At 42.7% G+C, this 12,774-nt stretch overlaps 1 protein-coding gene across 2 annotated transcripts in view; it reads left to right on the plus strand.

Annotated features, from left to right (window-relative positions):
* LOC110533528 (rho GTPase-activating protein 32) overlaps nt 1–12,774 on the plus strand; it is a 227,102-nt gene that overhangs the window by 66,256 nt on the left and 148,072 nt on the right. For both annotated transcript variants that reach the window (XM_036989928.1, XM_021617826.2), the window contains one exon: nt 11,913–12,014. In XM_036989928.1, coding sequence (XP_036845823.1) covers nt 11,938–12,014 — 77 coding nt within the window. In that variant the 5' untranslated portion in view covers nt 11,913–11,937. The remainder of the gene's footprint in view (nt 1–11,912; nt 12,015–12,774) is intronic.

Consider the following 12,774-nt stretch of genomic DNA (forward strand, 5'->3'; position numbering starts at 1 on the left):
GTTAGCCAGTATGTGCAATGCTTCCCGACGTGGAGTTGGTTGCTAATTTGAATATCCAAGTGCATGTACGTTGGCTAACAGGCCTGGCAGGAGCACAGAGAAAAGCTGCTTTTTACCATCCATCTTTAATTATATTTTATTTTGAAGGACATCTATTAATTCATATTGCAATTAATTATAGGTAGGGATGCACCGATATGACATTTTTGGCCGCTTCTGATATCTGAGATTTTCCTTGCCAAGAAAAAATAGATACAGATAACCTATATTTCACATTTTAGAGGCCTTTTAAGCATTCTAGTACAGTTAAATAGTTGATACACACACTGCCCAAAAAGTGATTTTGTTGGCATTTACGTATGTCCCCATTACCAGTAAAACAACAAAACCTATTTATTTAGCTTGCTGTGCTGTTTAATTGTTCATTTGTTCAGTCATTTCATTCTTAACCAGGATTTCATCATTCATGTCAAGCAGTGAAGTTTCAGCTCTGTCTGTCTGTGGCCTCTCTTCCTCGGTGCGCACTGTCACTGTGTCCGTTTCCATCTTGTCCAGCTGTCTATGTAACATTTTCACGTAAACCCTGTTTCTTGTCTGCTTTGAAGTAGCGATCCTTGTACATAGCATGGTGGCGACACAGTAAAGAGGCTCATTGAGAATGCCACCAAATCGCTTGTTCAGTACTTGAGTACTTTTATAAATTTTAACCCCTGGGTCCGTGTCTGCAGTTTTGTTGAGCAGGTATCACGTCTGCTGCAGACACAGTTGATTAGCTTATTTCTCAAGTCAGTTATTTGAATGGCTTTAGGAGTGTTTCAAATGTGTTCTCAAATGCCATTGTAATGGCATCAGTGGTATGAGAACCAGCACATTCTTGAGCATGCAAAACGGCTTTCCTCGGTACGAAATCCTCGTTGACCCACTGTGCTGTCAGACTCAGCATGCTCATGGGGCTCACATCACTGGTCCAAATGTCAGTCGTGAAGCTAATAGCAGTGACGCCCATAGCACGTAGCTCATGGATTTGCGATTCAACAGTACTGTGTAACTCCGGTAGGGCAACATCTGACAAATAGTGTACTGGGGCTCGACCAGTCAGCGAAAGCCAAAATCATCCAAGATCGAGGACGGTTGATTGTCAAGGGCATTGAAATCCATTGTCTTGGCATTAATTAATGTTGTCTCTCTGAAAAGTTCTTACTTTTTCAAATGACTGCTCGACTTCAACTTGTTTAGTTGTTGGAAGTATGTGCTTAGTGTTTTTCTGTGTAGCGCTGTATTTTTGTGGCGTCATTACGTCATCTACATAGGTATGTACGTCAGCTTTGACATTGGTTTTGCACCTTCAGTGTTAAACTAGACATTGGGCTGATGTTGGCAATTTTAGCTAATATCGACCGATTCCAATATGCTCACCGATATATCGTGCATCCCTAACTCTCAGTGAGTTAGGTGATTTTTGGGGATATATGAAGCACAAAAAAGCTAATATCTACCATTGACTAGCATTGGAGTGATGCCACAAATGCTATAAAAGAAATGCATTTCAAACAAATCAAATCAAATTTTATTTGTCACATACACATGGTTAGCAGATGTTAATGCGAGTGTAGCGAAATGCTTGTGCTTCTAGTTCCGACAATGCCGTAATAACCAAACAAGTAATCTAACTAACAATTCCAAAACTACTGTCTTATACACAGTGTAAGGGGATAAAGAATATGTACATAAAGATATATGGATGAGTGATGGTACAGAGCAGCATAGGCAAGATACAGTAGATGGTATCGAGTACAGTATATACATACATATGAGATGAGTATGTAAACAAAGTGGCATAGTTAAAGTGGCTAGTGATACATGTATTACATAAGGATGCAGTAGATGATATAGAGTACAGTATATACGTATACATATGAGATGAATAATGTAGGGTATGTAAACATTATATTAGGTAGCATTGTTTAAAGTGGCTAGTGATATATTTTACATTTCCCATCAATTCCCATTATTAAAGTGGCTGGAGTTGAGTCAGTGTGTTGGCAGCAGCCACTCAATGTTGGTGGTGGCTGTTCAACAGTCTGATGGCCTTGAGATAGAAGCTGTTTTTCAGTCTCTCGGTCCCAGCTTTGATGCACCTGTACTGACCTCACCTTCTGGTTGATAGCGGGGTGAACAGGCAGTGGCTCGGGTGGTGGTTGTCCTTGATGATCTTTATGGACTTCCTGTAACATCGGGTGGTGTAGGTGTCCTGGAGGGCAGGTAGTTTGCCCCCGGTGATGCGTTGTGCAGACCTCACTACCCTCTGAAGAGCCTTACGGTTGTGGGCGGAGCAGTTGCCGTACCAGGCGGTGATACAGCCCGCCAGGATGCTCTCGATTGTGCATCTGTAGAAGTTTGTGAGTGCTTTTGGTGACAAGCCAAATTTCTTCAGCCTCCTGAGGTTGAAGAGGCGCTGCTGCGCCTTCTTCACGATGCTGTCTGTGTGAGTGGACCAATTCAGTTTGTCTGTGATGTGTATGCCGAGGAACTTAAAACGTACTACCCTCTCCACTACTGTTCCATCGATGTGGATAGGGGGGTGTTCCCTCTGCTGTTTCCTGAAGTCCACAATCATCTCCTTAGTTTTGTTGACGTCGAGTGTGAGGTTATTTTCCTGACACCACACTCCGAGGGCCCTCACCTCCTCCCTGTAGGCCGTCTCGTCGTTGTTGGTAATCAAGCCTACCACTGTTGTGTCGTCCGCAAACTTGATGATTGAGTTGGAGGCGTGCGTGGCCACGCAGTTTTTGGTGAACAGGGAGTACAGGAGAGTGGCCAGTTAAACAACCTAAGCATGGGCTGATGTCATACCTTGTCCATATACTGCTTACAGGGTAAGGAAACCAATACATAATTGTGTACTTTGGGTGAACTATCCCTTTAGCAATGAGGGGGGGGGGGGGGGTTCTTTAAAAAATGAATAGCACAAACAGCACCATCTAGTGGTCAGAACACGGTAATATCAGGTTGTAAGATGGGACATAAACCTAAATAAATTCTCTGAACAGGGGAAAAGACAACACAGAATTCACTGGGAATACATTTATAGGATGAAGAAACAATACTCAGCCACAGCTCCATAATACTTGTCAAACAGAGAAATCATCCAGTGTACCAGTTGTTGGGGTGGGTTGGCGTGGAAGGTCTGTGGGTGGCTTTTGACCATCTCTTTGGATTCCTGATATTACTTACTATACTCATTAATTATATTAATCAAATAAATTAAAATGGCCAATTTGGGTGCAATCAATTAGCTTCGTTTCTCAGAGGTCAAATTATATTTCAACAAAATGTCGCAGGAATGCTAATCTTATCTGTTTCTAACAACCAAAACAATTTCAAAAAGTCTGAGATGGTGGGTGTCAACCCTCCTTTCTTGTGAGACATTAGGAAATCGCAGGATATTCATTCTTATTCTGTCACTTATCAGGGAGAGGCTTGTTCGAAGAAGGACCAACAGTGAAGGATCTGATGGCATCATATCATGTCTTTGCATTGCCTATCAAACACTGTAAGCCCTATGCTACAGCCATTTATTTCCATATACTGTCTAATTGGTGAGTTATCTCCCTCTCCGTGTGTTGAAATACTAAAATGTTTGAATAGCCATCTTTGAGTAGCTTCAGAAACTGCAACTATTTTCTCTTCATGGCATTTTAGCCGTGCCTCCCACCTTCTATATTCATTCCACTGAATGATGGTCTGATCAGAGCAAACCGCACAACATTTTCCCAAATACTGTTTATAAGATCGCAAACACAATCTTAAGCTCTCTGAAAAGCACGAGGCGGTGAGTAGGCCAGAAATATACAAGAAGTTTTATGGATCAGTTTTGAGTCACTCAATTAGCCCAACCGTAGCGTGATTTCCTTCTCATTAAATGGCAAACGGCGGGTATCGTAATGCAAATGTCAGGTCTGACTAATTGCCGGCTGGATAGAGGGCTAGAGTGGAGGGGAGAATTGGCTCGTCAGACATGATTAAATGCCAGGGACATCTACTGAAGATGACAATCTCAGAGAAAATCGTTCTTACTTGAGACAGTGACTGGTGGTCATTACAAACCAGAAGTTTCTGTGCTTCAAAACACTTCTCTCTATGGGTATAGAGCTCGCCAGTTTGTAGTCCTAAAAGAACAGTAATTAGTTACCTCTGGTTCACTCAGCCCTTCCTATGGGGGAAATTAATGTGGAAAGAATGGGGTTTTGGGATAAACGCCAAAAATAAGGTCTGAGGTTAACACAGGCTTAGGAGATCTTATACATTTTTTTCAATGAGATATCAGTCAGTTAACATGACCTTTATGAATTCTGAAGTCTGTGCTTGTTTTGATTACGTAGAGACTTCAGAATTCACAAAAAGTGGCGTGAGCTGATCAAAGTTTATCCAATAACCCTAATAAAAAAAACATTCCTTTACCCATAGGTTTTGACCAATGAGCCATGCCGGAGTTGGTGCTTACAAAAATATGCCTTTACTATTGCTCTGCATAGGCCTGCTGTGTTAGCAGGGACGTCAACTAAAGATGAAAACATCAGAGATAAAGTTGCTTCTTACTTGAGACAAGAGGTAATTGCATCAGAATCAGATGGTTTCTATGTTTTCTAACACTTCTTTCCCTATGAATATAGGCCTACTGTATTACCAGGGATGTCAACTAAATATCATCTGACACAGTTCTTTCTCAATTCCTGTGAATATACTGTATTACGTTATTTCAACTGAGGGGATCATCCAACTATTGATTTTGATTTTCCTAAAGAGTAACCAGTGTGCCTTCGCGTGGCCAATGCATATTTAATGATCCAAAATGCAATGTACTCCCAAAGTCATCTGCAGAGATTTGAATTTCTTTGATCTTCCCATTCTTCGATCGACACCTCCCCTCACCCTCTGTACTTCCAGTGGTGTTAATCCAGACATCCAGTGTGTATTGAGATTCTGTGTCCATGCAATGGGGTGCTGTCGGAGGAGCAGATGCACTGTCCTCCGGCAAGGTCGTTTACTTTATGGGGATTCTGCTGCGTCAGGTATTCGTGTGAAGCCCAGTCCGCTTGGCCCCTCGCTGCCTGCCTGCCTCACTGGCGCACACACACAAGCAAACACACACACTGACACATTTTCTGTCATGCACATCACATCCATTCTTACACACACAATCCTTTTGATAATATAAATGTTCTATGTGACACATGCATTCTCTCCATTACATTGACACACACATACATTCTCAGTTTTGGTCTCTATCACAATTTAGCAGATGCGCTTATCCAGAGATGCAGATGCGCTTATCCAGAGCGGTTTTAAAGGAGTAATTAGGGTTAGATGCTTTGCACAAGGCACATCAACATATGTTTTACCTAGACGGCTCCAGGATTCAAATTAGCGACCTTTCTACACAATGTTATTTTCTACACAGAATATCATTCAAAATGATTGCCTGATGATGATCTGAACAGTGGTATGCATTCATGGATGCCAAGGGAAGCAAGGTCCCCTCCCAACAAAAACATGTATAATATTTTATTTGTCATCTGTGTTTCATAATTTTCTTTCAAGTCGCAAGAGGCTGAGTATATCTCACTGGAGAACACATCCGAGTGAGCGAAACAGCGCCCCCTCTGTCTCAATGTGTAGCCCATCTATCTGAAGCTGTCTGTAGTGTTGAATGCAAGGAAAGCCAGCAAGCATTTGGCATCCCTTGATAAAAAACTAAGTATAAAAAAAATAGGCAATCAGTGTTGATCTAAACTGAGTGAACACAACTGTGAATGGTCCTGGCTCACCAAGGGAAACCAGTTTGGTTTGGCTTCAAACCAATCACATCAAAAGCAAAACGTAATTGACAGAAACACCATGAATTGTCTTAATCTTGTTGTGTCATCTTCCGGTGGCTAGCTAGCAAAAATTGTCCCTTGCCTAAATTAGCCATGGATTGAGATAGGGATTTAAACTTGACGTTTTTCTTCATTCTCCGTACTGGCCAATGATTATAACAGGGATACTGATCCAACCATAACTTTATATATTGTGCCCCTGGCCTGAGAGGATGGAAGTTCAATATGTAGTGGGCTAATGTTAACTAGCTGGCTCATCGTTGCCCATGAAAGGAAGTTAGGCTAGCGAGCAAGCAATTTAGCCAGGTAGCCTAGGACAACAAAAACTAAAAGCGTTTACTGTATGACAGTTATAGACCGTTTCGTCAACATGAAAGAGAGGAGGATGGCATTGGTGTTTCTCTACAACTAGGGTCAGCCAACATGTTTTTTTCTACTTGCATGAACACACATACACACACACACGCAGCATCAGAACCAAGGAAAGCCACATATTTAGCTTCTGTTGATTGGACTAAATTATGTTTGGTATCTTTTAATTATCACTGTATTAGACTAAGCATAGGTGATTTTGATTATGTATACAGTGCATTCAGAACGTATTCAGAACCCTTTTCCCACATTTTGTTACGTTACAGCCTTACTCTAAAATGGATTCAATTGTTTTTTTCCCCGCTCATCAATCTACACACTATCCAATAATGTCAAAGGTTTTGCAAATGTATTACTAATGAAAACTGAAATCACATTTACATAAGTATTCAGACCCTTTACTCAGTACTTTTTGCTGAAGCACCTTTGGCAGCGATTACAGCCTTGAGTCTTCTTGGGTATGAATCTACAAGCTTGGCACACCTGTATTATTGGAGTTTCTCCCATTCTTCTCGGCAGATCCTCTCAAGAACTGTCAGGTTGGATGGGGAGCGTCGCTGCATGTCTATTTTTAGGTCTCTCCAGCGATATTCGATCTGGTTCAAGTCTGGGCTCTGGCTGGGCCCCTCAAGGACATTGAGACTTTTCCCAAAGCCACTCCTGCTTTGTCTTGGCTATGTGCTTAGGGTCGCTGTCCTGTTGGAAGGTGGAGCAGGTTTTCATCAAAGATTTCTCTCTACTTTGCTTCATTCATTTTTCCCTCGATCCTGACTAGTCTCCCAGTCCATGCCTCTGAAAACTATCCCCACAGCATGATGCTGCAACCACCATGCTTCAACCGTAGGGATGGTGCCAGGTTTCCACCAGAGGTGACGCTTTGCAGTCAGGCCAAAGAGTTCAATCTTGGTTTCATCAGACTAGAGAATCTTGTTTCTCATGGTCTGAGAGTCCTTTAGGTGCCTTTTGGCAAACTCCAAGTGGGCTGTCATGTGCCTTTTACTGAGAAATGGCTTCCATCTTGCCACTCTACCATAAAGGCCTGATTGGCTGAGTGCTGCAGAGATTGTTGTCCTTCTGGAAGGTTCTCCCATCACCACAGAGGAACTCTGGAGCGTTGTCAGAGTGACCATCGGGTTCTTGGTCACCTCCCTGACCAAGGCCCTTCTCCCCAACTCTAAGAAGATTCTTGGTGGTTCCAAACTTGTTCCGTTTTAGAATAATGGAGGTCGCTGTGTTCTTCGGGACTTTCAATGCTGCAAAACTTTTTTGGTACCCTTCCCCAGATCTGTGCCTCGACACAATCCTGTTTTGGAGATCTACGGACAATTCCTTCAATCTCATGTTTTTTTTTTCTCTGACATGCACTGTCAACTGTGAGACCTCATCGACAGGTTTGTCCCTTTCCAAATCATATCCAGTCAATTGACTTTACCACAAGTGGACTCAATCAATCTGTAGAAATGGAAACATGTTTTATAAATTAGCAAACATTTCTAAAAACCTATTTTCGCTTTGTCATTATGGGGTATTGTGTGTAGATTTATGAGGAAAAATGTAATTTAATACATTTTAGAATAAGGCTGTAATGTAACAAAATGTGGAAAAAGTCAACTGGTCTGAATACTTTCCGAAGGCACTGTAGCTGATATTTATACAACTGTTTTTGCTTTGTCATTATGGGGTATTGTGTGTAGATTTATGAGGAAAAATGTAATTTAATACATTTTAGAATAAGGCTGTAATGTAACAAATGTGGAAAATGTCAAGGGGTCTGAATACTTTACTGAATTCACTGTAAATATTTAAGTTGACATGATTCTGGAGTATTTGAGGTAGCTCCTGTTTTCTTTGCGACTTGCGGTAATTCTCCGTGGTTCTAAACCAATAGTTGGTTAGTAGTCTGAAAATGTCTTAAACATTAACTATGCTGAAGGTCATGAAACTGTTTGTTTCATGCAATATGCTTTGCTGACTTCATCGGACAGATGTTTCTCTCCGGTTTTGGGATGAAACAAAGGTGTGGTTGAATGTTTCTGCCACTGGGTTTTCTTATTGTCTCAGGCAAGGTATTGGCAAGGCATATGAACTAACAGGTTATAGAGCAAACAACGCAATTATCACAACAAAGGTTGTAATATGGCCTTTTTTTTCTGGTTTCCTCAGTGATTTTACTCACTTACCGCTACTGCTTTCCAACTTCCCAATACCTTTTGAAGCGTTTGTCACTTCAAACCATAATTCCTTCTGTCAAAAGTACTGTCACACTGATTTGTAATAGACTGTCATGGCCCAAATTTAAAAAGTAAACATTGGCCATTGATTACATTACATCACCTTTTTCAGATGATATCAAAATGGGGTTGCGGGCCAAAAAAGTTTGGGAACCCCTGCCATAAACAGACTATCTCGATGACCTTCCTGCAAATGGTATCGGAGCACCAGCTCTCGAACCAACAGACTCCGAGACAGCTTCTACCCCCAAGCCATAACACTAATAAATAGCCACGAGAAAGCTAAATAGGGTCAGTGCCATTTAATTAACTATCTTGCACGGACTTAACGCACACTCAGACTATACACACTATTTACACACGCACACACACAACCCACACACATTCACATACACTACATATGCATGCATACCGGCACAACACAAACACATATACACCCACGCACACTTTTACACATCATATTCTGCTGTGACTCGGTTATTTATTTTAGTCTTACCATTATCTATCCTGATGCCTAGTCACTTTCCCCTGCCTTCATGTACATATCTACCTCAAATACCTCGTACCCCTCAATTCATTTGGTTCTGGTTCTCCCTGTCTATAAACTCAGCAAATAAAGAAGCATCCCTTTTCCTCAGACGGTAGGCAATTAAGGTCACAGTTATGAAAACTTAGGACACGAAAGAGGCCTTTCTACTGACTCTGAAAAACACCAAAATGAAGATGCCCAGGGTCCCTACTTATCTGTGTGAACGTGCCTTAGGCATGCTGCAAGGAGACATGAGGACTGCAGATGTGTCCAGGGCAATAAATTGCAATGTCCGTACTGTAAGACGCCTAAGACAGAGCTACATGGAGACAGGACGGACAGCTGATCGTCCTTGCAGTGGCAGACCACGTGTAACAACACCTGCACATGATCGGTACATCTGAACACACCTGCAGGACAGTTACAGGATGGCAACAACAACTGCTCAAGTTACACCAGGAACGCACAATCCCTCCATCAGTGCTCAGACTGTCCGCAATAGGCTGAGAGAGGCTGGACTGAGGGCTTGTTGGCCCGTTGTAAGGCAGGTCCTCACCAGACATCACCGGCAGCAACGTTGCCTATTGGCACAAACCCACTGTCGCTGGACCAGACAGGACTGGCAAAAAGTGCTCTTCATTGACGAGTCACGGTTTTGTCTCACCAGGGGTGATAGTCAGATTTGCATTTATTGTCGTAGGAATGAGCATTTACATCGAGGCCCTGGAGCGGGATCGAGGTGGAGGTTCCGTCATGGTCTGGGGCGGTGTGTCACAGCATCATCGGACTGAGCTTGTCATTGCAGGCAATCTCAATGCTGTGCGTTACAGGGAAGACATCCTCCTCCCTCATGTGCTACCCTTCCTGCAGGCTCATCCTGACATGACCCTCCAGCATGACAATGCCACCAGCCATACTTCTCGTCCTGTGCGTGATTTCCTGCAAGACAGGAATGTCAGTGTTCTGCCATGGCCAGCGAAGAGCCCAGATTGCAATTCTATTGAGCACGTCTGGGACCTGTTGGATCGGAGGGTGAGGGCTAGGGCCATTTCCCCCCCAGAAATGTTTGTGAACTCGCAAGTGCCTTGGTGAAAGAGTGGGGTAACATCTCACAGCAAGAACTGGCAAATCTGGTGCTGTCCATGAGGAGATTTACTGTAGTACTTAGTATCTGGTGTGGCCACAAGCTGCATTGACTATTACTTTTGATTTTGACCCCCCCCCCCCCCCCCCCCCCCCTTTTGTTCAGGGACACATTATTCAATTTCTGTTAGTCACATGTCTGTGGAACTTGTTCAGTTTATGGCTCATTTGTTGAATCTTGTTATGTTCATATGTTCAGCTGAGTTTCGCTCCATTATTGTGTATTTTATTACTTGTGTTACTGTTTTTCTTATGATTATTTATTTAGCTCTGCATTAATGGGAGGGCTTGTAAGCAATAATTTATCGGTCAAGTTGACATCCTTTGTGTTCTCGCTTGTGACAACACTCTGTCAATCACTCTCTCTCTCGCACGCACACTAATAAAAATGAGAGAAGAGAAAAGGAGAGGCAACACGACTGTCACTGGGCGTGTGTAATTGAACGGCATTTGCAAGAAACAGCCTGTATTCTCAACTGATATGCAAGGCACTGATATCGATTCATGAAACCATAGCTAATTACATCTGTAGGAAATTCACTGCGGTTTCTGAGTAAAACATTTTCAGGTTCATTAGGATTGTTTCACTCAATACATGTTTTTTTTTCTCGTAAAAAATCATCGTTTTACATTTTTATTTCCATATCGGGGTTTTCGTTAGCCGGTGAAAGCCGGCTTTTGGTCAAAAAAATATAATTGAAAAGGCGATTTTTAAATATAATTAGCACTGGCCAATTGTCCTAGAGAATAAATAATGCTTTTTAGCCTCATAATTGATGGAATTACCAGTAGTCTTAAATATACTGAACTGAAATATGAACGCAAAATGCAATAATTTCAAAGATTTTATTGATAAATACATTTCTTACGCCCTAATCTATGTATTTCACATGACTGGGCCGGGGTGCAGCCATGGGTGGGCCTGGGAGGGCATAGGTCCACCCACTTGGCAGCCAGGCCGACACGCTGGGGAGCCAGGCCCAGCCAGACACGCTGGCTACAAAAGGCCTTTATTACACACCGAAATATACTCACCTTAAAGTGGCCTTTTATTGTCCACAGCACAAGGTGCGGTTGAATTTATTCTGCCACTGTCTTATTGTCTCGTTAAGGCAACTGTCCGAGAGTCTGTTTGGAATAGGCTATTTCTTTCTCGACAAGCTGACCAATAGAATAGGTAAACTTTTAAACAATAGGGGATAGTAGATTGACATAAGCTAGTGCTTTTGCTGCTCATTACTTGTCTTGTTGGCTGAGGAAAAGTACATGTGGACAGTTATTCTATCTTCCGAATTTGGTAAGAAGGACCGGACATCGTTGCGTCCTCTACTTGCATGTTCTGTTAATATGAATGACCATATTCTAAATGAGATTTCTATCACTCTAACCACCGTGGGTGGACACCCTAATTAGGTTACACACCCAATGCATATGGGTCCTTGTCAGGTAAATTAAAATACTGCTTTTTAAAATGTCTGGTGCCACAATTTCCTAACAGAAAACCTGCTCCATAGCTATCTATTGTAACTTGTTGGAGTTGCTCTTCCAGAATAGCGGGGGTTAAATGCATTTCATCGTCTGCTTGCTGGATATAATCCCCAGGCTACAAACACACACACTCAACAGCTTCTCTTTCTCTCTCCTCTTCTCTTATCTTTGTCCCTTGTCAATCTTTCCCTTTACCTTCCTCTTCACACCATCTCTGTCCCTCCCCTCTCTCTTCACCTACCTCTCCACATTCTCCTCCCTCTCTGGCAGGCTACTCCTGCAGTGAGCCAGTATCATGGAGGCAGCATTGGGGAGTGCAGCTCTAGGACTGCTCGGAGCCACGGCAGCAGCCAGCCATGACATCTCTGACAGGTAAGACCTAGCGTCATAGCACACACTCACCTCTACTACTCTAGTCGGTCCCATAGCTGTCTGGCCAGGGGAAGCTTTTCAAACCCCACTCTAGTTTTATAGCAGGTGGAGCTGTATCTGTTTCTGTTTGTACAGTAAGAGTACAAGCGTGTGTGTGTCCGTACAGTTACAGCATGCAAATAGCTGTGTAATATGTTACTTAGCTACAATAAGATTTTTGGTGTTTGTGTTTTATTACAATGTTGAGCACATGTATGGCTGTGACTGTATTCCACATTGTGTGTGTTGTGTCGGGGTGTCTAATTGAGAGGGCCCTGCACGAGTTTGTTTGTATGTGTGTCTGCGCTACCTCGTGTGTGTGTGTGTGGCTTGGCTGGCTCCTCACTTTAAATGCTTCAAGGATAAATTACACTAGTGAGCACAGGCAGGGGGAGGCAGTAGCAGACGTGCCTGAGTGATGTAGGTTAGGTTAAGGGGGCGCGTTCGCAATCATCAATTTCCTTACTGTGCCATCAGGCTGACTGGCTTACCAGAGTCACTGATGCTGTATGCAGTGCAGCCATTACGGACCATCACTGCTGGGAACCCTTGTTCATATTTCCTAAATGACAGAGCTAGCATGCTACAGCATTACCACCTCTGCTCTTTTGGCTAATATATCAGCTTTCAGCTATGTCATCTATCAGCTTCAGCTGGACAAATTCCCACTCAAAAGCATAGGATAGCATAAGCTACACATTCCAACCCAGTCAATGTAGCA

Source organism: Oncorhynchus mykiss, chromosome 10 (genome assembly GCF_013265735.2).
Source record: "Oncorhynchus mykiss isolate Arlee chromosome 10, USDA_OmykA_1.1, whole genome shotgun sequence".
In the NCBI taxonomy this organism is placed as follows: domain Eukaryota; kingdom Metazoa; phylum Chordata; class Actinopteri; order Salmoniformes; family Salmonidae; genus Oncorhynchus; species Oncorhynchus mykiss.